The sequence below is a fragment of the Mugil cephalus genome, chromosome 4, assembly GCF_022458985.1.
Source record: "Mugil cephalus isolate CIBA_MC_2020 chromosome 4, CIBA_Mcephalus_1.1, whole genome shotgun sequence".
NCBI classification, from domain to species: domain Eukaryota; kingdom Metazoa; phylum Chordata; class Actinopteri; order Mugiliformes; family Mugilidae; genus Mugil; species Mugil cephalus.
Window position 1 is genome coordinate 1,533,292 of NC_061773.1, and position 25,384 is coordinate 1,558,675.

The 25,384-nt window shown below is 42.1% G+C and overlaps 1 protein-coding gene across 5 annotated transcripts in view; it reads right to left on the reverse strand.

The window, feature by feature from the left end:
- LOC125007204 (inositol 1,4,5-trisphosphate receptor type 1) overlaps positions 1 to 25,384 on the reverse strand; it is a 72,520-nt gene that overhangs the window by 8,029 nt on the left and 39,107 nt on the right. For 2 of the 5 annotated variants that reach the window (XM_047583862.1, XM_047583860.1), the window contains 16 exons: positions 21,469 to 21,513; positions 18,506 to 18,638; positions 16,135 to 16,322; positions 11,582 to 11,765; positions 11,123 to 11,376; positions 9,404 to 9,604; positions 9,190 to 9,300; positions 8,820 to 8,915; positions 8,523 to 8,666; positions 8,232 to 8,339; positions 7,926 to 8,118; positions 5,945 to 6,067; positions 3,364 to 3,539; positions 1,646 to 1,810; positions 989 to 1,178; positions 805 to 897 (listed from right to left, as the gene is read on the reverse strand). In XM_047583862.1, the coding sequence (XP_047439818.1) occupies positions 805 to 897; positions 989 to 1,178; positions 1,646 to 1,810; positions 3,364 to 3,539; positions 5,945 to 6,067; positions 7,926 to 8,118; positions 8,232 to 8,339; positions 8,523 to 8,666; positions 8,820 to 8,915; positions 9,190 to 9,300; positions 9,404 to 9,604; positions 11,123 to 11,376; positions 11,582 to 11,765; positions 16,135 to 16,322; positions 18,506 to 18,638; positions 21,469 to 21,513 (2,404 nt within the window). Of the gene's footprint in view, positions 1 to 804; positions 898 to 988; positions 1,179 to 1,645; positions 1,811 to 3,363; positions 3,540 to 5,944; positions 6,068 to 7,925; positions 8,119 to 8,231; positions 8,340 to 8,522; positions 8,667 to 8,819; positions 8,916 to 9,189; positions 9,301 to 9,403; positions 9,605 to 11,122; positions 11,377 to 11,581; positions 11,766 to 16,134; positions 16,323 to 18,505; positions 18,639 to 21,468; positions 21,517 to 25,384 lie in introns of all 5 variants that reach the window. The other 3 variants (XM_047583861.1, XM_047583859.1, XM_047583863.1) reach the window with 2 other exon arrangements.

A 25,384-nucleotide genomic window follows, 5' to 3' on the forward strand; every position in this document is an offset into this window, starting at 1 on the left:
CTAGACCAGACCAGACACCCCCACCCCATAGCAATGACACTCCTTGATGGCAGCAGTCATCCCCAGCAGGATGCAGCCTGACAGACGCACATGGTTTTTTATAGGAACAACTTAAAAACCATGGACAGCACAAGGTGTTGACCTAGTCTCCAAATTCACAACATCCTGAACTGATCAAGTATCTGTGGGATGACCTGCAGATGCCCCATCCCTCAACCCTGACAAAATTCTATTGCTACACATCAAAGGACACCCACCAGAGGCCCATGTCGATTCTCTGATGAGTCACAACTGATTTAGAGGCACAAGGGAAATCTACACAATGTATTTTTGTGGGGAATCTTATATCTAGGAAATATTCACAAATCAATGTCACATGAGGGTCAACAAGGTCACATGGGAGAGTGGCTCAGATCAAATGGCAGCCATGTGATGGGTCACATGAATTAAAGGGTGAATAAGAGTAAAACCATAGAGCGCAGTAAACATCCCATGGTTGTTCTTTCACATGTTGTGCAGGCACTACATACAGCTGATTCAGGTCCTAAATAAAAACATTTTCTAAGATACTTCAGACCAGTTATGAAGCCTTACATTCTCTATACCAGGGTCAGGCAGCACTTGATCTCAGGCTGTGTTGCTCCCACCAATTTCCACCAAGTGAACCTTATAACTAACTTTAACAACTGTATGAAAATAGCTTGTGGTTAATAGAACTTTTAAAGGTTTCATTCCGGAGAGGAAATCCACACAAGAGCACCCAAAATTAGTTTGAAGAGCGCCAGTGTCGTAGTGTTCAGTTACCTTCCTGCGGGACATCGGTGGTGCAGTTCTCTTCAGCGCCTCCATGACACGTTCCTGCCGACAGAAACTCACTGGCCAAACTGGCTCCATTTTCTAGAAATTTAAAAGGGACAGCACATTTGTTTCTTTCTAAACATAAAGCTGTGCTGCCTATGGCTGATCAGAGACTGCAGTCAGTCCTCACTCATTGTGGCGTTGGGGATATGATCCACCTCCAGGATGAAGTCGTCTTTGAAGAATATGTAGCCAACGATGGAGAACAGGTAGACCAAAATGAGAGCGAGCACGGCCGTGAGCACGATGGAGCGTCCGTTACGAGTCACACTCTTGATCACATTCAGCAAGGTTTCCTCTCTGTAGACCAGGTCAAACAGCTACAAAACAAAGTGTACATTACAAAATGAAATGAAGCAAAATACAGTATGTGTCAATATTTAAAATGTAGTATCAGTGTACAGTTTTGTACGGCATATGAGCTTCTGAGAATACTAAATACCAGTATATTCAATCTGGCATGTTACAGGACAGACCTGCAGAAAACACTTAACACCTCAACAACAACATCGGTATCAGTACAGCTCTAAATAAGGTGATTCCTGGCTATCTGAGAGGACACGGTTTTGAATGCGCTGCAATTGAAAACTAAGGCTACAACAATGGTTTAAAGGTGAGAGAGAAACAGCTGTTTGATTCTCCTGTATGTCCTGAGTGTATGAGAATGGACGATAAAACGTATTATACACATTGTCTTACATAAAAAATCTGCTGCCTTTCTCGTTTCTCAGAAGGCTGCATGCTTGACTTAAAAGGTGAATTCATAGAATGTGTGTGTTTCTCTCACCAACAGACTGTAGAAAAAGACATGGCCAAAGACCCCCAGACAGCAGATGATGAGGTAGATCAGGTGGTAGAGGAACTCAAAGTCCATCACCATAGCTTTATAGCCTCGTGTAAAGGTTCCTCGGTTCCCAACAAAACTTATCAGGAAGATGATTTTATTACAAACCTGGGAGATAAAGAGAGACTCTCTTAAAATATCTGAATGAAGGAAACAGTAACACAAACTGTCGACAGCAGTGTGGTCCGGATAGCTTCTAAACTAAATGAGGACAAACAGTATGAATTTGTTTACACACAATGTAAACATGGTGAAAGGGATGAAAAAAAAAACCCTGGTTAACACACTTTTTTTGAAATTGTAATATATACAAGTCGAGTTTCTAGCACTGGATTTGCACGGGGGGTATTAGCAGTGGAGAGGGATGATAGTAGAGGTCATTAGCCGTGTGCACTTTTAACCCAGATAGGGAAAATCTATAGTCAGACTAAGAACTAAATTGACTCTAGAATACGGTTGAGATAGTTTTACAGAGGATATGAGGCTTTTTTTTTTTTTTTTTTACTGTATATACAAAAAGGTCAAAAACAGAGTCAAGGAGACGTTTGACCTGCTGCATGTAAACTAGATTTCAGAGTATCCAGGTTACTGCCATCCATGGTAACACGTTCTCCAATATCTTGCCTTAACCTGATTCCACTCAATAACATGCTTTTGTGTGTACGCGTAAACAGAGTGAGTGAAAGGCAGAGATGATAGAGGTTGCTTTTATTTTGAGTGTGTGTGCATTTAAGAGGACATCTAGAAAATCTCTGGCGTGAATGGGTGTTGTCACTCTCTCTAGTGACGCACTTAACACCACATAGTACGGCCTGGCGCTGCCAGGGAGAACTGTAGGGCTGGGGGTGCAACACCTCTGGCGTGCCAAGTGGGCATGAGAGTGAGTGAGAGTTGAAAAGAGAAGTGGAACTGGCGCGGTGGATGTTTCTTAGCATGTGAAAGTACAGTAACGCGTTTGAGTGGTAAAACAGAAGTGGGCCATTTTTAGCCTTTCTCTGGGGAAAAATCACGAACAAACCACATAAACACACGTTTTCACATTCGCAGGAAAGACAGTGAACATTTAAATGGCACAGCATAATGAAAATTGTGTTAACACACCAAAATGTTGGGAAACAAAACAAAAAAACTTCACAATTCACAGTCACTTGGGTGACTAACCCTATCTTTGATCTCATTCGAACAGGTTCTAAGATCGTTGTCTCTTAGATTTCTTGCTCACGCTGACACAACAGGAACAACTGAGGTGCTCACAGTGTCAGAATATTACTGAGGCCTAAGAAACATCCACATGAGGTCCAAAAGATTTGCATGAAAATTAATAAAATGTCCTTCGCAGCATCCCCAAAACACGAGTTCAAATTCTTTGTTGGGTGCAAAGGGCAATTGTGCAAAAATGTTTTGATATTAATATTTTTGATTATTAATTAAAACTTTTATGAAAACTAATTTTTCTCACATTTTACCAGAACATTTTAAGCAGAACTGATAAATATATAACTGTCATATGCTAATAACTGCGGGTTAATATTCCAAAGTTTCACTTCCTATCTTTGCACTGGGATAGTAACATACATTTCAGAAAAGTTGGACAATCAACACCAGCTGAGTGACTACATACTACCACTGGTAATCTGAGCAATATGACCCTTGACACTCACATTGAAAGCACCCAGAAGGAAGAGCGTGGGCTCCAGGCCCACAGAAAAGATGAGACGTAGGATTGTCACAATAACCAGGGCACGGATGCCCAGTGGTTGGGGCATGATGATAACAATGACCAACGTTGCCAAAACCCCCATCCACAGCAGTGCAGAAAGATGTGGATCGAGCATACCTGTAGAACATAAACGCACACAAATCAACTACATGCAGGTTGAGACTGAATTTAAAGGATTCAAGAACACAGGTATATATGGTATCATATACACTACCAGTCACCACCTTCTCCTTCAGTTCACTGAGAAAGTGTGTCCAAACGTTTGACTGGTAGTGTATGAGATATAAAATGTAGAGAAGGTGTCAGTACAGTTTGCAACATAAAAAATGCTTGTCTGGATCATCATATTTTCCACTAACTTCCTCACTGCTGAGACTTTGAATTCAAGGGATGCCACTCACATAATGCAAGTGGATGACATCGTTTTCGTGTGTGTGTGTGTGTGTGTGTGTGTGTGTGTGTGTGTGTGTGTGTGTGTGTGTGTGTGTGTGCACTAAGGTTTAATGAGATCCTACCTGATCCTCCCCTTCATCCGTAGGTAAATCCAGGATAAGTGTCCCACTCAGGGGCTTCATGTGGCAACATGTCACTCAGGCCAATAACTTCAATCAGCAGTGAAAGCTAGGCTACATCTAGCTTAGCCTTTTTGAGAGGTGCACTTTCTTTAAATACAGTACTGGACAATACTAGACATTTTTTGTAAGTACTATAGATATAGATAGACATAGATCAACCTCAGAGGGCAGATAAGGTGGGAAAGCAAATAGGAAAATTGGGCAGAGCAACCAAGATGAAACAGAAAACAGTGCAATGCAGTGGATGACAAATCAGAGGGTGAGTACTGCAACTTAGGGAACCCCCCCCCCACCACCACCATGTTTCCTACGTCCCTGCCTCTTTCTGTGTCCTTCCCCCCTTCCCTCTCTCTCCAGTTTCTCTCCCTCCCATTCCCCGTGGAGATCACATGACAGGTGCCACTTACATAACGGCCATCTCTAAAAATACCTCAGCTGAAAGATTCACGAGGAATGGGTTAGGGGAGCGGGGGAGCAACAGCTCCGGTGATGTCGCAGTCTGAAAGAGGGGTGCTTACATGCACTCCCGAACTCTGCACCTATGGTAGGTAGGTATTACGCTTCAGTTTAATGTACAGACAGGAATAGCTGTGTGCACATAAACAGTTGAGAGGGCTTCACTGCTCAAGTGTTGAGCATGTTTTATGAGAGTGTGACGCTAAGCATAGCTATTCATCAAAAGACATTCAGTCATGCATGCAGGCAGAACACACTGACCTAGATCTGCTGCTCTTATAACCCTCATTCTAAAGCCCCAAGCAAACAAAGCAGGAGAGCAGGCACCGTGTGTGTGTGTGTGTGTGTGTTTGTGCGTGTGAGTAAGAGAGAAGGCAGAGGCCGAAAGCCATAAAAGTGCCTGTTTAAGCAGGCCAGAGGTATGCTGGAGTCTCACGTGATGGTGTCTTGCACACTGACCAAGTTCCAGAGTACAGGGTGATTCAGATCTAATTTGTGCCATGCACTCCTTTCTTGGTATAAAGTTGTAATGTTTTACATTTATGACTTCAGAGACCAAGAAGTAAAAACAACTTCAAAGATTTGTATGAGGCAAAGCTTCTAGGTTCATTGTCTGATGGGTAGATTAAACGACATTTTGTGAAGATTGAAATAAACAGAGTATTTTATAATACTATATTATTGATATACATCGATCAGGTATAACATTATAACCTCCTTCCTAATACTGTGTAGATCTCCCTTGTTCCTCCAAAACAGTTGTGACTCATCAGAGAATGGACATGGGTCTTCTGAGGGTGTCCTGTGGTGTCTGGTAACAGGATTGCTAATGGGGGACTTTGGATGGTATGGGTTGAGGAATTGGGAGACCTTGTGCTGTTCTTCATGTTTTTTGAGTTGTTCCTAAAGTGTTTTTTGTTTTTAAACTGTGTAGTACTTAAAGTCTACAACATCACTTTTTGTGACTTTCTGAATTATCATATATGTGATCTGCTGCATATGAAACCTGAGCCGGAGTGGCTCTCTACAGCCCATGAAAGTCTGCCCGCTCCTGTGTTTATTGTGTCTCCATAGCGCTGAGAAGGCAAATATGAGGCCATGGTGTCTTTGTGGGTGTGTCTTAAACAAAGATAGAAGGCTTCTCATGTCCTGCTCCTAATCCTGATCAGGTGATTAGAAATCAGCAGATCAAAACACTGAGGCAAAAAGGAGATCACTAGGTCAATGCTGATGCCTGGTAGAAGGTTTGAGAGTCAATTTTCTGATACTAGATTGTGATGTAAATGCAATATGACAAATGTTTCTACTTGCTTCTCACTAATTTCAAAATTGTATTGTTGAATGCACATTGTTGAGACCTGTGCAGCAAATGCAAAATATACTAAGTTGGAAGAGCATCAGTAGAAAATGAAGAAATCTACTTCACATTACTTAAGAAAATGTGTAAAATGTAGTGTTTTCTAACCTGCAGCATCTATTTGTGTGACTAACCTCCGTGTACTGTCTCCAGAGGGTAGAAGAAGCAGACTAGCAGGTTCATGAGCACAGCAAGGTTGAAGGAAACGTTGCTCCACACCGATATGTTTCTCGAACACCAGTAAAGCACTTGCTGGGCTGAAAAGTAGAAAACAGACACAGAGAAGGACAATATACTGTTTTATTTATGCATTTATTATTTATTCTAAAAGCATATACCAATTGTGTTAATACACCAAAAGGTGGGGATATTCAACTGAAATAATAAAAACCAGACAAAATGAGCCAGTCCTCACACTTGGGGAGCTGTGAGCAGTGGCATTTTTTTTCAGAAAAGAAATGAAGCGGTTGTGTTAATTTTTCTTTCCACTGAGTGCTTAATCAGCCAGCTGTTTAAAGCATTTATTTGACTGTCAGATCCTTGAGTAAACAAGCTGTTAACTGGAAATGAGGACTGAAAGAAAATGAGCTCCAGTTGTCGTGAAAGGAGTATTTTTATGCTGAGCAAAATAAAAAAAAAAGTGTGGCACTAGTACTGAGATTACATCTTAAGTTTAAGAACAACATGTCACTTTGACCTTTGCTTCTGACCTACAATCTGACTTTTAATAGACTTGTGTTACGTACTCAGGTGCAACTGGAAAAGAGAAACTGATGCAGGGACTTTTCTCTGTCCATCCCCTCCTTTGAGTGAGACAGAATAAGGCTTTGTGTGGGTATGTAGTCTTGTATGTGGATTAGAAGTGTGACTGAGTGTGGGTGCGGGTCTGTGTGTGTGTGTCTGTTTGTGTGCATGAGGAAGCACGCTCTCACTTGTGATTCATAAGGTTACTGTACAAATGCTTCACGACTCAAAGAATGTGGAAAGCCCCTGTCTGCTTTTAGACAGTGGAAACATGCACATACACAGACAAAGCACACCAGGACGACGTCGGCAGCCCTGCCGTCAAAGTGCTGATACACATCCTTCCATCGATTTTCCATAAACACTTATCCTGTTCAGGCTTGCAGAGACTGAGCTCTAACCCCGGCATGGATTTGCCCAGGAGCCGGGGTGCACCTCAGACGTGTCACAAGTTCGCCGATGGGACACACAATCAGGCAATGAAATTCACATTGATCATGTAGCAGTTTCCAAGTCAACTGCATGTTTGTGGAAAGTTTGTGCAAAAGAGGGAGACAATGGAGAACATGCACATAGAAATGCTCTGCCATCCAACAGGAATGGTAGAAAAAAGGTAGTACTGTTGCACATACAATTAAGGGATTAACAGCAGCCACCCCATTAATAAACACAATGAAGCTGTCTAGACAATCTAAGCTCCTACCTGCTCCCCTAATGCTTCTCTACTTTTAACTCCTGAGTTTGCTTTCTTTAGGAAAACCCTCAAGAGGACATCCTGACTGCCAAACACACATGGCTGAAGAGCACCAGTTTGACTACAGTCAATAACGTACCATGTGTCTCATACCACTGACGAAACTCAGTTTGTTGACTCAAATCGAAGAATATTCCTATTCACACTGATCAGACATATCATTCTGACCACCTTTCTAATATTGTGTAGGTCTCCCATGAGCCTCTTAAACAGTTGTAGATCATCCCACAGATACCTCATCATCTGAGATCTAGTGAATCTGGAGACCAGGTCAACACCTTTTGCTGCTGATGTTTTTTGAGTTGTTTGTAAGGCATTTTTGTGTGTGTCTGTCATGTGGCATCCTGCTGGGGATGGCTGCTGCCATCAAGGAGTGTCATTGCTATGGGGTGGGGATGTCTGGTTTGGTCTAGGTGGGTGGTACATGTCTAAGTAACATCCACATGAATGAATACCAGGTCCAAATCTTTCCCAGCAGAACACTGAATTGTCACACGATGGTCAATGATATTAACTTCTACTATATTGTTATGCCTAATCAGTGTATATAAGCATGTGATGTCTTGACATAATTACTAAAAAACTAGCAGTATTAGTGTTTCTAGTCTTAACCCCACCTCTGAGTTTCTTCTGCCAGTTCATCTCATTGAAGAGGTCTTCCGCTCGCAGGAAAAAGTCGTTGATCTTACTGCCCTGCTCGTCTCGCTCGGTAGTGTAGTAGACTCGCAGTTTTGACTCTGAGGTCAAGAACTCACAAATGTTGGGAACTGGGAACACTATTTCCTCCATGGTTCGGTCCTGACGTACAATCTGTACAGAGAATTCACCCACAGTCATCTTCAAGCATCTCCACATGGCCACATTTTTAACATTTGCCAAGAAAATGTAGAGTAAATATATCGGAGAATTCTGTGTAGTTTTACCTCTATCTGAGCCGTATGTTTGGCATAGAACTCCAAGGCCTCATCTCCCTCACCACTGGCCCCTCCTGGCCTCAACATCATGGATAGCTCTTTGTTATGGCGCGCCAACTGTATGAAGGACACACAGCCAACAAGTCAGCTTGTCACAAACAAAAAACACAAAACAACAACAGATGGATAATGTGTGTGTCTCACATTCCCACATGAATGAAGAGATGCGTTACGCAACACTGTGTCTCATGCAGTTGGGCAATCCACATGGGAAACATGTTGCAAAGACAAAAAGCAGACCTGATGAGCTAAAATGTAGATGTTGTGTCCCACATTTCGAGGTGAAGCTGCATCATGTTCCTCCTCTTCTCCATTGTCTTCCTCCTCCTTTGTGTCTTCAAACTCTACCTCACCCTGCAGATAGGCCTTCTTTATCACCTCCACCTGCACAGACACACACACATGCACACACCACCATATTTCTGCAGGATAATATGCAATGTCATTGCTTCGTGGTGCCAAGGCTATATCGGAGTAGATGTACTTGAGATGCACATCATCATTTGAATTTGAAGGCCGACGTTGACGGTTCCTCACCAGCTCTTTCGGCCTCATGTTGTACAGGATCCTTTCAGCATTCTCGCTATCGTGACGGCTCTCCATGATGGCGAGTAGCAGCTTGGATGCATTGTTCTGAGTGAAAAAAAGAGAAAATAGGCAAGAGAAGAGGACGGCTCTGAGATAAGAACGTAAGCTCTTCAAGTTTCTTCATCCAAGTAAAACAGACAGAAGCCCTCGTGCTCTAGGAGTACACACTCTGCAGCTGTTTGTCTTGGCAGGTATGCACAAAAGCTAGCTTAGACAGATGAATGTCCTGCCCTTTCACTCAGATTCTGTTAGTGATATTTCATCCTGCTGCTATGAAAGTTAGATTTATCTGTTGCTCTACTCTCACCAGCAAACTCACCTTGAGCTCTAACACAAGGTCCATCCTCTTCTTCCCAAGTGGATTTATATCATTAAGAATCAGGGCAATAATGATGTCTATGCCGTTGGACTCATGAGTGGCAATGCAATTCTGGAAGAAATGGAGAAGAAGAAAAAAACAAAACAGCTAGTAGTCTCTAGTCTTCATAGTAAAGCAGAGTATAAAATGTCTTTGTTATGTCCTCTCCTTGTACCTGGTTTTCATGGCAGGGACCTTGGCAGTACTCTGTCAGACTCTCTAGAGTTTGGTTGATGAGGGCAACATTCTTTTCATTGATGTACAACCCCAGTAGACCGAGACCTCCTGTGGTGCTGCCACAGATACAGTCTAAGAACTGCAAAGTCTCACACACAAGGTTGTAGTTGTTCTTGTTGTTTTGGCAACGGAGGAAGTTCTGAGGAGATGAAAGAGGTTGTGGTTGGAAGGTAAGAGGCAGGGGAAGCAGTGACACAGGTCAGACCACTGAGATGTCTGTGTTAACTGCACTATATGTATATATATACTTATCAGCCACAACATTAAAACCTCCTTCATAATATTGTATAGGTCTCCTCTCTGACTCATCAGAGAATGGACATGGGCCTTGTGAAGGTGTGCTGTGGTGTCTGACTACAGGATGTTGTTTGTGGGGGCCTATATCATCCCACAGACACTTGATCAGTTTGCTGAGTTGTTCCTAAACTGTGTTTGTGTGTGTGTCTGTGTCAGACTGCATTCTGCTGAGGACGGCTGCTGTCATTAAGGAGCGTCATTACTATGGGGTGGGGGTGTCTCGTCTGGTCTAGATGGGTGGAACATGTCTAAGCAACATCCACATGAATGAATAGGTCCAAAAGTTTCCCAGCAGAACACTGAATTGTCAATGTTATTTACTTCTCCTGTCTGTGGTTTAAATGTTGTGGCTGATCTGTGTATATGCAGTAAGTACTTGAACATCACATTTAAGAAGAAAACATTTAGTTTAACATCTAACCTGGCCCACAGCATCAATTTGCAAAGTGTTAAAATCACATAGAAGACAATTTTAAATTTAATTTTAATTTTAATTTGTCCACCGTTTTAGTCAGAGAAGTGGACAGAGCACAACACTGAGTACCAGGACTAAACAGCAGGCACCAATATACCCAAATTGCACTTAATTTGCTTAAGAAATTATATTCTCTAAGGATAGTTTTTAAAAAAAAATATATATATAAACATTCTCGTAATGTACTCAACTTTATTTAATTCAGTCTCTAATTGACTAAAACAAATAGAAAAAATAGAATAGGAAAAAATAGAAAAATCATTACTTATAGGTTACTATGCTATTATTTTACTGCATGACATCAAACTGGGCTTTGAGTTTGACACCCCTGGTCTAATTTTGAATCCAATGACATATCATACTATATATTCATATTCACCATACTATCTTTTTTAAACAATGCAATTTTTCAGTATCAATATTTAATAAATTATCTTTGCAAATCATTTAAACCCTCTAATTAAATTATAGAAGTACAAACACATGCACAGTGTCCCAATTTATTGGGGAACAGTGTAATTAATTAACTAGCTAGCTTTATTAATTACAACAATGGTCCATCAGTAGATGATGTATAATGCAAAATGAATAGTTATTTAAAAAGCAAGTGTAAAATTGAATTATGTTCTAAGTGCAGATATTTATCCTACAACTGGAGAAAATGACAGAAATCTGCCCTTTACAAAGTAAGTGGAAAAACAAGGCACAGATAACAAAGAGCAATAGGCTCAGTTGCAAGAAACAAAGCAAAGAATTGTCCACTTTCATATCGCTATAAATGAAACACTATGCAAAGATGCCATTTCCATATTCTAAAGAAGTTCGGCCTAACCTCACACACACAAACACACACACATCACAATGATGATTATATCTGTTGGTCACCTGTAGGTCACGGTTGTGATTCTCACAAAGTAGCTGGAGGAAGCGAAGGATGGGTTGCATGATAACGATCACAAAACTCATCTCTCCTTCATCCTGGTTCTTGTCCCCAGTGCTGGGCTGGCCATCTGCTGAAGTGAAGTGGTCCTCAGGGTCAGCTTCGCGCCGATAAGAGTTGAAGGCCTTCTTGGTGGCAGATGAGGCCTCAATCAGTTGCTCTTTCACATCCTCTGTGATAACAACTGCAGAATCTCTTGCTGCGTGGGCAGAGGTACAAAGGGAAATCAGGAACAAACCTAACTTACATAACCAACAATTCATAATTCTTCCTTCTAGCCAGAATTTGTAAAAAAAAAAAAAATAATAATAATAAAATAAAATAAAAAGATATTTTTATTTCACAAACACATCTTTTGGTGTCAATAACTTCACCTCAGTGTTCGATCTCAGGTGACCTCTAACCTTTTTTTCGAATGGGGACGTCTTTGTCCTGGCTCTCGTCGTCTCTCTTCCTGTTTCCCAGATCGCTTGTATTTACTGTGACAGTGGCTTTAATCTCCAGCTGAGCCGACTTCATGCGGTCGTAAAAGACCCGGAAGAACTTTTCTGACTTCTTGTCTTCTGTCAGGCGGCAAAAAAAAGAACGCTGGAAGCAAGGCAGGAAAATAGCAGAACAATGTTAGCAAGTGAAACCCATGAGAGTGTGGTGTCTGTCTGTCAGTCGGAGCAGTCAAGTAAAGGTCTTGCATTCAATTTATTAGGTTAAATTAAATTGTAATAATGTGAAAATACAAAAATTCAAAAGTTGTGAATTAGTGAATCAAAAGTAAATATTGTCAGACAAAGTCATTTAAAGATGCAACTTTAGAGCGTAGTCAGCATGAACAGAAAAACATCTCTTGATATGTGAACGCTGGTCTTGACGAGATCCTTCGCTAAATATTATATAACTGTACAAGTCTGGATTTACAGCAACGTGAGGGTTTAAACGCTGCAGTTATCACTGTGGAATGGGGTCACGCGGAATTAGAACACTTTCGAGCCTGCAAGTGCGATGTATACACCATGTCCCGGCCCAGAGGGCTGTTGTTTTGATTATGTAAGAGCTGTTACTGCTGCAGCCTATGGAGAGGCTTCGACCAGCCGAAACAGTCCCGCCACACAAACAGGGTGAAAAATGATACGAGAGGGAGAAGCCTGGCCTACTTACACAGATAGAGAAACAGAGAAGGAGGGGAGGGGATAAAAAAAATCTGGAGGCCAAAGACGGATACCAAAGAGGGAAGAAGGGAGTAAAAAGGAGATTAAAAAAATAAAAACAGTTGATTGAGAGAGGGGAAAATGAGAGCAAGAGATAGGGAGGGAGAGAATGTTATCAGCCAGTATCTAGGCCAGATCTCAAAGTTTGTTACATAACCATCTGTCTTTCCAGGTTAGACGTAAAACTGGGCTATTGGAGGAAACAAATAAATAATCATGATGAGGAAAATGTTAAGCAAAACAGACAAAGTGAGCCTCGACTCCAAGGTCTGAATGTGTTTCATACTTGCTTACCAGCAATCACACTCAACCTGATAATTCTAATCCAATAAAAAAATAAATAATAAAAAAAAAAACACTTAAGCAAGTCTAAGGAGCTTAATGTGACACAAAGCAGAGCTAACACAGTTTTGCAGCCAAGTTTTTTTTCCTAAGAAACAATGACATAACTGTGCGCTTGTGCCCTGAAGCAGATTCCAGAGCCTCGTGCCCCACCCCAGCCCTCCACCACTGAGCAGCAGCCCTCCTGCACGTACGCACTCTGCCAACACTCAGGGACAGGGAGATAGCAGCATAGTGGGAGGGGGTGGGGGTGGGGGTGGGGGGGTGCTCTGTGCAAGGCCATCACGCAATAAACAACTTGATGACAGAGCGGAGAGTGCACACAGAGGGGATTAGCTGCATCAGAGCTCGCAGCATACCTGAGAAGGGAACGGATGGGGGGACAGTAATGGTAATGCCTGTCAGTCTTTGCTCATATAGCCATGGCCTCCGTCGAGCGGCACAGGGCCGGGATAACACACATCGATTAGACCAGAGCAAACACACAGACAAGCTCTTGCTCCCTCACCCTTTGTCATTACATAACACACATAGACACGCACACACACACTTGTACAGTACAGGCACACACAGGCTGGAGAGCGCATACGCTAATACGCCCACTGACTTTTACACTTACAAAACTAGGTCAGTTGTCTCCGACATACGCACATGCCAATTTTGAGTGGGCACACCCACATATCACACATGCTCTGCAATACAGTATTCTCTCCCAAACTCTGTGACTGCCAACTTATGTAATCACATTCATTTTTCCGTCATTTTATTAATGGCGCAACGATCATCTCAAGGATATTCCAGGTTAGATGCACCACATTCAGTCTCAGTGTGCAGCAGGACTCACAGTGCAGCCTTGGCAGGACTAGCACTATGCTAGCAGGGCTGTTTCATTTTATGGATGAGGATGAGCTGTGGTATAATACTTTACTGTGTCAGAGTGACAGTGGCTAAATGAATATGTGTAAGCAGATCAGTTATTTCCCCCTGTATTAAAAGTCTGCCTGCAACAGACATTTCAAAAGTCACTTTCAAAAGGCCTTTTTCTAAGAATCGAACAGAGTTTAGTGAATCCTATGACTCACTGAAACAAAGACGTCTGTGCATAAAGACGGGTGACCACACTAAAGAAAAACACCACGGCAAAACTTTGATTTTAGGGTTTCTTCAGAAATGCATGTCACTGTGAATCAGAAGTGAAAACTTTCACGTCTAACCACGCTGCTGCCTCCATAGTGTTTCGATGCCATGGCAGTCCTCTACACGCTCATTTACAAAATCTGTGCTTCTGTATCAAGACGACATCTGTGTTTTGATAGCACTCGGGAAGCAAGGACGTGTGCAGCATGATGGGGGGATGACGTTATGGATGAAGTAACACATGGTGGTCAGGGCAAGGAGAGAATGGACTGAGAGAAACAAAAGAAGATGGAGAAGAGAGAGGAGGAGGAGGAGGAGAGGGACGAGCATCTCTGGGGCCCCCTGTAGTGATGGGTAAACACAGAGCCTGTCTGTATCTATGGAGACAAACCCTGAGTGGAATGAGACGGAGCGGGGCAGGGCGAGGTGGGGGCGGACAACACTGAAAAACAAGGTCATAGCGCTTTCCCTTCTCTCCTTCCGTTCCGCCACTTGGCATCAACAAAGGGATGTTATGTAACAGCTATTTATACTCACGCTCCCTTTTCCTCTCACCCTCCCTCTCATGTCAGGCAGCACCACATGCAAACCAAATGGTACCGCTGCTCTGCTCTGCTCTGCTCTGCTCTGCAACAAGACCTTTTCCCTTTGTCTCTCCCTTCTCTCCTCAAACCAGCCACCTCTGTCGTAACACTTTGAACCTATCAGTTAAATGCACCTGCAAATCGAGCGCTTCGGGAGGGAAAAAACAACGCCATGCGGTTAGATGGCAGATGGCGGACGAGTGAAATGTCACAAGTCGCCATGTCACAACATAGTTTACAGCTGTCGAAGATCCCTCGTAGCTGTCGAAGGAAAAGCTGACATGTAACAGAAATAAAGAGAGGTGAGGAGTGCAAAGTACTAAAATACAAGACTGCTAAAAATTGGACCATCTATGCATTGGCTTTGGGGAAAGCACAGCTGTAGTGTGCGTGTGCATATGAGCGCGAGGCAGCGAATGAGCATGCATTCGAGATATTCCGCGGCGTTTATTTCTGAGCACTATATAGGCCATGAGTGAATAGTTAACTGTGTTACGTGAGAACGAGATACCCGAGACTCAACAGGTGCTCAGCTCTCTGCGTGTCAAATGAAGACACCAAAAAAAAAAAGAAAAAGAAGCAGGCTTGTATTATCCTATGCTCATTTGTTTGTGGAAACAAATATATTTGAATCCAGCTTCAAAGCTAGCAGTCAAGAATGTTTTTATGTGTGCACCGGTCCACCACGACTCACACTGCAAACAGTTGACATGTTTCTAGGAAATGCTCCTGCCACTCAGAGCACAAAACGTTTGAACTATGTGATACATTTCTAGCGCTGCAGAACAGTTCCTGCAAAGAAATCTCCCCTTTCCCAGAACAAATTTAACAACTCAGTAGTGAGAGGAGCTCCAGCTTCTCTTCAATCCCCTCTATGTTCCCTCGCCTCTCCGCCTTCTCTCCCCACTGCCCCAGTTCCGGAGGCCCAGCGTGACCTAGTTTGGACCCGCAGGAGAAAATGCGAGGGAGCGAGAGAGAGGCTGGAATGCGTCGAAGGCTGAGACATTCCTCATTGTTCATTCACACAGGCCTTATGCAACACAGACTGATCACGTGACACAGCTCTGCAGCAGTCGTGGGAAGGCAGAGCATTATCTCCGCCACAGTGGCTTCCTTGCTCTAATCTGATTATGCAAGCCGCTTGCTTACACAACAACACGCAGACAGACAGGAGGATGAAAAGATGGAGAGATGGACTGACAGAGCAGCAGACAGAGAGATGTGAAAACAGAACGCAGAGAGATAGAGATAGCAATAGAGTTTAAAGTAGCTCAAGTTAGACAGAAAACATTGCTCATTTACAAAGCTTAAATGTGCACCCAAACTGAACACACGGTAATATTTTATAGTATACAAGTTACTGACATTATTAACAGCTCGTCTGGTGTTTCAGTCAAACATTATAGTGCCAGTTATGAGGGAGGAAGAGTCGCCTTAGTGCTGTACATGTGCAGCTATAGTGGCACACTGACCCACATACTGTAGATTGTCAAGTAATGAAAACCTACATCCATGATACGTTGTGTTTTTCCATTAATTATATTGTAACAGATGGTCTATAGTAAAGGGCAAACACATGATTTTTATTACAAGAAAAAAAGGTGTCAATCTGTGGCTCAACAGTAGACACAAACATGTCCCTTCATTTTCTGGAATCCACATTTGAATGACTGATATTTGAGGCTGACTGACCTGGATAGTAGTGTTTCCACCTTCCAGCAGGGCGATAGCCAGGAGGATGCTTTCTTGGAAAACTCGGTCGCTAGTGGTGTTCATAATGAGGTCAATGACCAGGTCAGAGGCTCCCTCTTTGTCCAGGTGACACTGTACCTCGGCCAGGCTCATTTCCCCGCGACTCAGGCCCCCCGGCCCTCCTAAAGCTGTGTGACCGAGACAAGGCAAGAAGGGAGAATCACATCTCAGTACATCAGCACATATGGCATGTGAGGTTGGTACTGTCCTTGTAACTAATCTGAACATGTTTAATTGGCAAAACTAGATTCTAGATTTTAATGACATCACATTAATAGTTCCATGATGGACACAGCAGAACCGCACAGAAAAATCTAATTCTGGTCTTCCTGTAGTAACATAGTAATTGCCAGGATCTCATCTTAGTGTGTCCATACATATAGTTATTGGCGTTATATAAATAAAACTGATTTGAACTGAATACAGTCAGATTAATATATATTTGGACTGTGGCATCAAATGGTTGTAATTCCTACAACTTCTGCACTTTGAGCTTATATCCATTATATACTGTACGTGTAACATTGTAACGTTGTGTTTTAGTAAACAGAAAAATTGTGTCAGTGCTCACACATACGCTCACTTGACAATTCATACTAGTGAAAATTAATGCAGTTTAATGCAACATGTCTGCAGTAAATCTTGATGGTTATGCTATTCAGCATCTGTTGCAAATAACAGAGAGCTGGAGATTCATCTTTCTGTTCATTCTGGAGCCTATGGTTTGTACTATTGAACTGCACCATGTAGTTTCTGTTATTTTGGTCAGTGGGCTAGGCTAAATAACAGAAACCCTTTAGTGTTTAATTGAATCCAGTTTAACCACATCACAAACTACAACCTCCAGAGTGACCATATAGCTGAATTGCTACCTCTCTGGCGCTGTTTTAACATAAACTGAACATTAGAACAGTCATGAAGGATGATTTAGTGCAGGACTGTTATATTGCAATGCATTCATTTTCACTGGTGTACCTGGTGAACTGCACATGAAGAAGCTCTGGACATATCTTTATTTTACTATTGTTCCCATGAATTCATGATATGTATTCCTTTATGGAAAATAACTATAATACTGAGCTTTTTCAATTTCTTTTTTGTGTGAAATATGCAATGATTTCTACTGATTCTTCATACAACATTGCATACAGCAACCTAAAATAGCTAAAAAATATAATTCACACGTAAAACATTTATTATCCAGTAGTATACTAAGCGACTGTACTGTTGAATAAGTGACTGTACTGTTGAGTAATTTATTGTACATCACTTTGCCTACATAACCCCCCCTCCCTCCTGAGGACCAAGCTCCAGACTGCATATGGAATTCTCAACCTGCTTCTGCAACAGGTGCAAAGGCTGTTTTCACAGGAAGTATCAGCCCGTCACCTAGCAACAGTGAAAAGTGGATCACAGAGGGGAGGCGCATACTTCCTGTGGTCTGGAAGTTCGCCAACATCTTGATGCAAACAGGGGAGATGGCAATTTGGGAACAAAGTACAGCTGTATGGACTGATCTACTACTGTTCTTTGAGTTGACACATGTGAGCTGCTCATCGGACCTGCCTAAGAACTGTAATACAAATCATATGAATGGATTATGGTGTCACACCCATGTTTCACCGTTGTCGGCATTCCTGCCATAGAAGACACAACGCGCTCTGGTTATTAGGTCAATATGGCAGCGCTGAATTTATAAATAACAGACTCACAGCACATACTGATACTGTTGGCACCGATACAATATGTCCCCAAATCTATACACTGATAAAATGACTTGCACCACACATCGTTACATATCAACCAATTTGCTCAAACAGAAGAAGAAAAACTGCACAGAGATGCATTGCTTCAGTATTTTGACTGCAGGCGGTGACACAATGACCACGTTATCAGGCAGTGATAAGAATGTTGTGCTCTGCGTGCTCAAAGGGCAGCTCGAAGCACAACTCTGGAGCTGATAAGCGGCCCAGGGCCAGACAGATACGGTCCCATCCTTATATAACACTACTCAGAGAACCATGCTTTACTATGATTCCAGGAGGCAGGAAACATTTTGGCAAAACCAAAGAGGAAAGAGGTTTATCTAGACTTTGCCCTCCTGATAGTATTGGAGTCATTACTGGCGGCAAAATTACCCGCAGCTTTTAGTTAATGTTTCACTGCTCAGGAAATGTTGAAACTGGCGTTTTCGTGGCCTTGTGTGTGTAAACCAAAGAATGGTTCCCGCTAAATAATAATACTAATAATGATAATTACAACAAACTCATGTGCTTGATTGATAGCAGGAGCAACAGTCACGGTGGCCCACCTGATTGGTTTTTGCTTGGTCCTACCGGGCTGAGGGGGCCATTGCTAAATGACGTCAGGCTGTCCCTCCGCCCACCACTCCGATGGAAGTTTCCATAGTAACGGCTCACCAGAATCTGTCTCAGTGCCTCGCCCTGCAAGGAAGGATGTAATGATGTGACGTCAGTGAGGGGAAAAGAGACAGAAAGAGAGAGAGAGGGAGAGAGAGAGGGAGAGAGAGAGGAGGTTGTATAACAGGGCCAACATGCATCATCAGTAATATACTGTGCATTTGAGTTCTCTGTGAAGACACAAAAACAAGCCCAGACAATTATAGCCTGCCTACCACCACGACCACGCTCTGTTATTGATAGCTCCGAAGCAACAACATTTAGATTTTTCCATTCCAAATATCTAATTTTATAAGTTCCTCAAATTCAACACAAACTTTTTAGGCATAACGTAAAAGTTTATGTAATGTAACACATAAACACTGACACTCGGCCGACACCACTACTATGATTATAATAGCAAGAGTGACACCATATAGAGACAATGTGAGGTCCTGGTTTTCACTTAAGACCTGGGGCCAACCCGCCCACAACGTGACTCACCCACTGTTGAGCAGTCAGCGGCACGACTTTGCCGTTGTCCTGGCAACTGCAGCCCATAGCTACCTGACAGGCCTCCCATGGGATAAAGAGAAGAAAATGGAAGGGAAGGTTTTTCTTGTGTTTGTGTGTGTGGTTATGTGCAAATCGTTGTCAGCTGTGGGTGGTCCACAATCGACGACACAGGCGTTATGCAAGGTCCGCTGCCATAGTTATGCTCTAGCGCCAGGTCAGAATTAGCCTTTCAAGGAGGTATGATGAGGGAAGACAGTTCTCATCTTTTATTGGCAGGAGGTTAATCAGCTGTACGGACTGTGCATAGGATCACGCTGTAGTTGGAGAATCTCTTTTTCTCAAATCCCAATCCATGAGCCAAGCCTTCAATACGCAACCTGACTTTCGGTACAAACGTGAGAAAAACGCAGAAAACTATGGCAGAAGGACATTTTCCTAATAGAATAATTGAATTTTCTCATAATACCAAACAGGCATAACACGATGGCCACCATCCTAATATTGTGTAGGAGGTTGTGACTCCTCAGGGAATGGACATGGGTCTTCTGAGGGTGTCCTGTGGTGTCTGGGAACAGAATGTTGTTAGTGGGGGACTTTGGGTCCTATGGGTTGAGGGGAGGGGCCTGTGTGGATCATCCCACAGATACTTGGTCAGTTTGGGATCTAGTGAATTTGGAGGCCAGGTCAACACCTTGCGCAGTTTTTCATGTTTTCGGAGTAGTTCCTAAACTGTGTGTGTGATGGGTCTAGTGCAGTAGCTAGAGGGAAAGCGCATGCCTACTTCCCATCTGCTTGCTACCTCTTGCTTTTAGAACTGCCACTGGTTAGCCCTTGTGATGAATGCAGAACATGACCATGCACAGTAATTGGGGTTTTGCAGCCACAGGTGAACTTGGCAGGGGATCTGGGAGGAACAGTGGTCCCCAGAGATACGGTGTACAGGCCCACCCTGGTGGACATGCCTTGGCACCTATCATAGCTGCTGCAAGTGCATATGGCAGGTTGGGTCTTTCTGTAAATGTAGCAAAGCCTGTAGTACTGTGCCAGTGGGCATCCAATCCCTCATCCCATCCACCAATGCTCACTATCAAGCGCCGTGCAGGCATAGAGTCCTTCAAATACCTCAGCAGCTTCCTCTTAAACGACTGAAGCATTAAAAAGGAGATACAAAACCGTATCAAACAGCCATCATCTTCATTCAGTCAACTCAGAAGGGTCTTTCAGAATACAGACTTCAACCTCCACACTGAAATATTTGTTTACCTGGCAGTACTCATAACGACACTCCTCTACAAAGCATGGACCCTGAACAGCCACCACCTGAGGATGCTCGAGGCCTTTCACATCAGATGCCTACAGTGTATTCTGTAGATAACCTGTAGTTCTATATGTACAAAACTACTACACCATATAAGTGTAAGTGTAGAACTACCACACTACATAAGTTCTATATGGCCAATTACACCTGTTTAGCAGTTCAGAAGGAGGCCAGAAAAGGCGATATAAAGACCAACATAAAATCCTGATGAAAAGATGCAGCCTGAACACCACCCAGCTGGAGGACACTGCCTCCCAACGCTCCACCTAGCCGAGGCTCTGCCAACAAGGAATGCAGAAACTGGAGGAGGCGCCTAAGGAGACATGAAGCCAGTATCACATCTACACCCCCAGTCTGTGGCCTCACCTGCTCTGTTATTGGCAGAGAGTGCATCATCAGACACGATGGACAACCCAAGTAAGCAAATGTCAGACTGCATCCTGCTGGGGATGTGCTGCCATCAAGGAGTGTCGTTGCTATGGGGTGGGGGTGTCTGGTCTGGTCTAGGTGGGTGATACATGTCTAAGTAACATCCACGTGAATGGCAGGTCCAAAAGTTTCCCAGCAGAACATTGTATTGTCACAAGATGGTCAATGTTATTTATGTCTCCTGTCAGTGGTTTTAATGTTGTGGCTCATTGGTGTATATATTGTATACTGCAGGTTATGTTAAAAACAAAATGCCACAAGAAACCACACATTACTGATATTTTTACCCCTCTTAAATAGAAGATAATTTCTTGTTAAGGACATTTATTCCACTGATTCTACTTGGAGATAATTAACTATAGATTGATGAACTCCAATCAATTTTATCATCAACATCAACACTCATCAACACAAGACCCAGGTACTTTAATAGACATGGCCTAGGTACTGTGAAGTCACTGTCACAAACGCTGTAAGAAAGAGAATGCAGAATGCACTGAAGCAGAGAGTTCCAAAAGACAGAAAGAAAAGTGGAAACTTGAAACCTAATTGAAAATCTCTTAAGCATCCTAGGTTTTTGGTGAAGTCGCTGTGCTGTTGATGTGTACCTACCCTCTTCTGGTCCTCCAACAGCTTCTCAGGCTGGTTCTGATCCAGCTGCTGGGTGCAGTGAGGAGTGTGAGCACAGTGGTCCAAACAGATACAAACACAGGGTTAGTACTCATGCTGCACAGATATAGGCACTTGTCAGGTTAATAACCCCACGTCATCTACTTATTCAGCTGTTTTCAAGTGGCCATGCAAAGGTCTGCCCGATGTGAGGCGACATGCTCTTACTGTTAGATCAGAAACCAGGGACACGTTGTGGAGAGTTTAGAGAGCTGAGAGAGGAGATGTGTCCAGTGCTGACAGTTAAATGAAATGTTAAAGGGTATACCCAGTGTGTAGTCTTTTGTTCTATTTTTAAACTCGATGTAAATATGTGAACAGCTTTTGGAATCGATATTACAGTAAAATCCAGGGTAATCATGGTTTTGGTCGTACTTCTTGATTGTTGATGAGGAAACACAAACACCTGATTCCCATGTAGTCGTGAAGGGTATTTCCCTTTAACATGCAAATGAAGCAACATGAACTGTGCTCCTTGCATATCAGGTTGTTGCTTTATTATTCATTTATTTTAAAGAAAGGATGCAACTGGTGATTTAGGCAAGCCAGCAACATTATTTTTTTTGCTATGTCCCACTATAATGGTCTCTACGTTACTCCTCATCTTCACCTCAGTCTAAATGTGTTGGACATGCGTGGATTTATGCATGAACACTAAATCAAAACAGCCCATGTAACATTTTGTACAATTATTTTGCAATACCTTGGAATTTGAGCAACACATTTCCCATTGCAGCATTAACCTAAACCAGGGAGATTAAATCTGAGACATGGTGTATCCTTTATTTGATATCATAACTTTCATATATCTCTTACAGATTCAGCTTGTAAACCAGACAAACGCAATCGTTGAAAGACACCACATAATCACAACCAAAACGGTGTGTTCCTAGTCTTACAGTATACAACTGATAACAAGCGAGCAAAAGGTATGGTTTAGCATTTTGGGAAGAAGGAACTTTTTTTTGGATTTTATGCGACTGTCTCCTGCCATCATTTACTATCCATACGATCTCTGCAATAATAACATATTTCATAGTAAATGTACAGTATGATCCTTGTATCTCCTGTTGACACTTACCCTGTCTGCATTTTATTCACTTATTCAGAGGATCATGTTTACATCATCTATGGACAGTTTCGAAAGTTTTATAGCACAGTTTTTGTATAGATTGTGTATTGTTTACAAGTGTCTTGTTTTAGACGTCATGCTGCTCTCATGTGCCTTAAATTATGCCACGGGGACAAATGTATCTGAATCTGAATTCTTATCAACTTTCTTACTCTGAGGCAGAAGATGGGTCCCACTATTTAAATGGTAAATATGCAGCTATACATATTGTTAGGTTAGCGTAGCATGGAGACTGACTGCAAGACTGGAACTAGAGGGAAACATTTGGCTCTCACTAAAGGTTAAAAATCCACCTACAGCACCCTAATAAAAGAATCATTTGTTTGTCGACACTTTTTTTTTGTTTTTGCTTTTTCTCATGCATGCATTTCACTCTGACCAATTAAAATTCCTTCCTAATGCACTTATGACGTGAATGGTTAGTCAAGTCAAGAGGCAGTTGCTCTTCAGCTCAAAATTTCCACTGTGCTTCCCCAGACAGTGTTTCCTTTCTCAGTAGTGATGAAAAGACAGTAACACAAAGAAGGAGTTTCATACTGAAAAAGGACAAGCCAAGACGCTTGGATAGATAGTAATTTCATTTGACAGACACAGGAAGTCTCATAATAGGTTCAGATAAACTCATGAAACTAGATGAGCTCTGTACATTTTGAGGCCAATCACGTAAACAGAATCAATTATAAACAATATAAACTGAATGTGTGAGTACAACAATAATAATTTAATACCAGACTGAAAAACTAGGAGGACAGATTAGTTTTTTGGCTAAGCACTGTAACTTTGTTGTTGTGTGGTAACCTTTTCAGTGACAGTAACACTTTGGTAAGGCAAGAAAGTGAACAAGCTTATTTCCAAAATGTCAAACATTTCTTTAGATATTTTAGAAAAATTCAAGAGCAAAGGAAACTAATAGAAATCACTCTGAAACTGTCAGTTGCCATCAGGAATGAGTAAATATGAGGTGAGAGGTTCTCAGTTTGAGCAAAATGAAAACACAAAACACAAAAGCCAAACATAACTTCAAACACAGAGCTCGGCTGTCCCGTCCTCATTTTCTTATCTTCTTATGGCTAACCCAAACAATGGAAATTCAGCTCAGAATAGGCACCATCTTGTAGTGTTCAAGTCAGTATCAGTAGCTGTGTGTGTGCTCACCGAGGGGAAATGAAACTGGTAAAAGGTGCCGCTCCCTGTACATTGTTACATAAAAGGACACACTACGAGGCAGGAGAAAGGGAATGCAGAGACCAGGGGTGATGGGGTTACAGTTACATAATCACTCCAAAAGGAAATAGGGCACTAAACCAGTGACATGGAGCGGCTTACAGTGGCCATCTGTCACCAAAAAACACTGAGGGCAACAGCGAGAGAACTAGTGAAAACACAGAGGAATAACAAGTGCAGTATGGGCCGATTTGCACACTTTAATAGAAGAGACAGAGTCTCTATTAGGCAAAGTCAGTGGCATTATGTTCACCAATTATGCAGTCTTAATAACCAACTGCTTCACCTTCCCAAAGCTCAAGGGCTTAAATAGAATAGAACCATAACACACAATAAATATGACAAAATCCTGTCATTTAACAGAAAATTCACAATAAGCATCCAATGTACCACTGGAGAAAAAAACATTAGAGTTCCAGATGATATTAACTAAACTAGCTTTTTAATGGTGTTGATGAAAGATGCTACCTAACAAGTCACTCCGAAGCTTCACAGGGCGTTCAGGTGTCTTGAGATTTATTTATTATAAAGACCAAAGAAATAAGTATGATTTTTGAGTATGGTATGCAAAACTGCACTTGAAAACTGACAGATGGACATGAAAGAAGTTATTGTATTTACTGAAACAACAAACCTTTGAACAGCAGTAATGAATCCCTTATCTAGCAGCTGTGATATCGCATAGATCTCATCTCATCTTCTACAGCCACTTATCTTCATTAGGGTCACCTAGTTAAGTCTTCACCCTAGTTAAACTCAACACCTTGCTGTCTTTTGAGGACATTCAGTCTCCAATACACTAATTCTTCTTCTATTATTTCTACTTAACCAGCAGGTGATTTCTGACCAGCAAGTGAAAAAACTAATTGTCTTTTAAAACTGGTAACAGGTAAAAGATAAAATGTGTAATGATTGCATGTACAGTGGTGTGAAAAAGTGTTGGCCCCTTCCTGATTTCCTATTTTTCTGCATGTGCGTTACAATTAAATGTTTCAAATCATCGAATTTAAATACAAGTCAAAGATAACACAAGTAAACACAAAATACACTTTTTAAATTAAGATTTCTATTAGTAATGGAAAACATCCAAATCCAAACCTACATGGCTCTGTGTGAAAAAGTGATTGCCCCCTAAACCTAACAACTGGTTGGGCCCCTTAGCAGCAACAACTGCAATCAAGCATTTGTGATAACTTGCAGTGAGTCTTTTCCAGCGCTGTGGAGGAGTTTTGGACCACTCATCTTTGCAGAACTGTTGTTACTCAGCAACATTGGAGAGTTTTCCAGCATGAACCTCCTTTTTAAGGTCATGCCTCAGCATCTCAATAGGATCCAGGTCAGGACTTTGACTAGGCATCTCCAAAGTCTTCATTTAGTTATTATTCAACCATTCACCATTCACACTGCTACCATATTTTACTGTTGGTATAATGTTTATGGTATGATGACTCATGACTGACCTTAACTGAGCCAAGTGAAGCCTGCAGTTCTTTGGATGTTGTT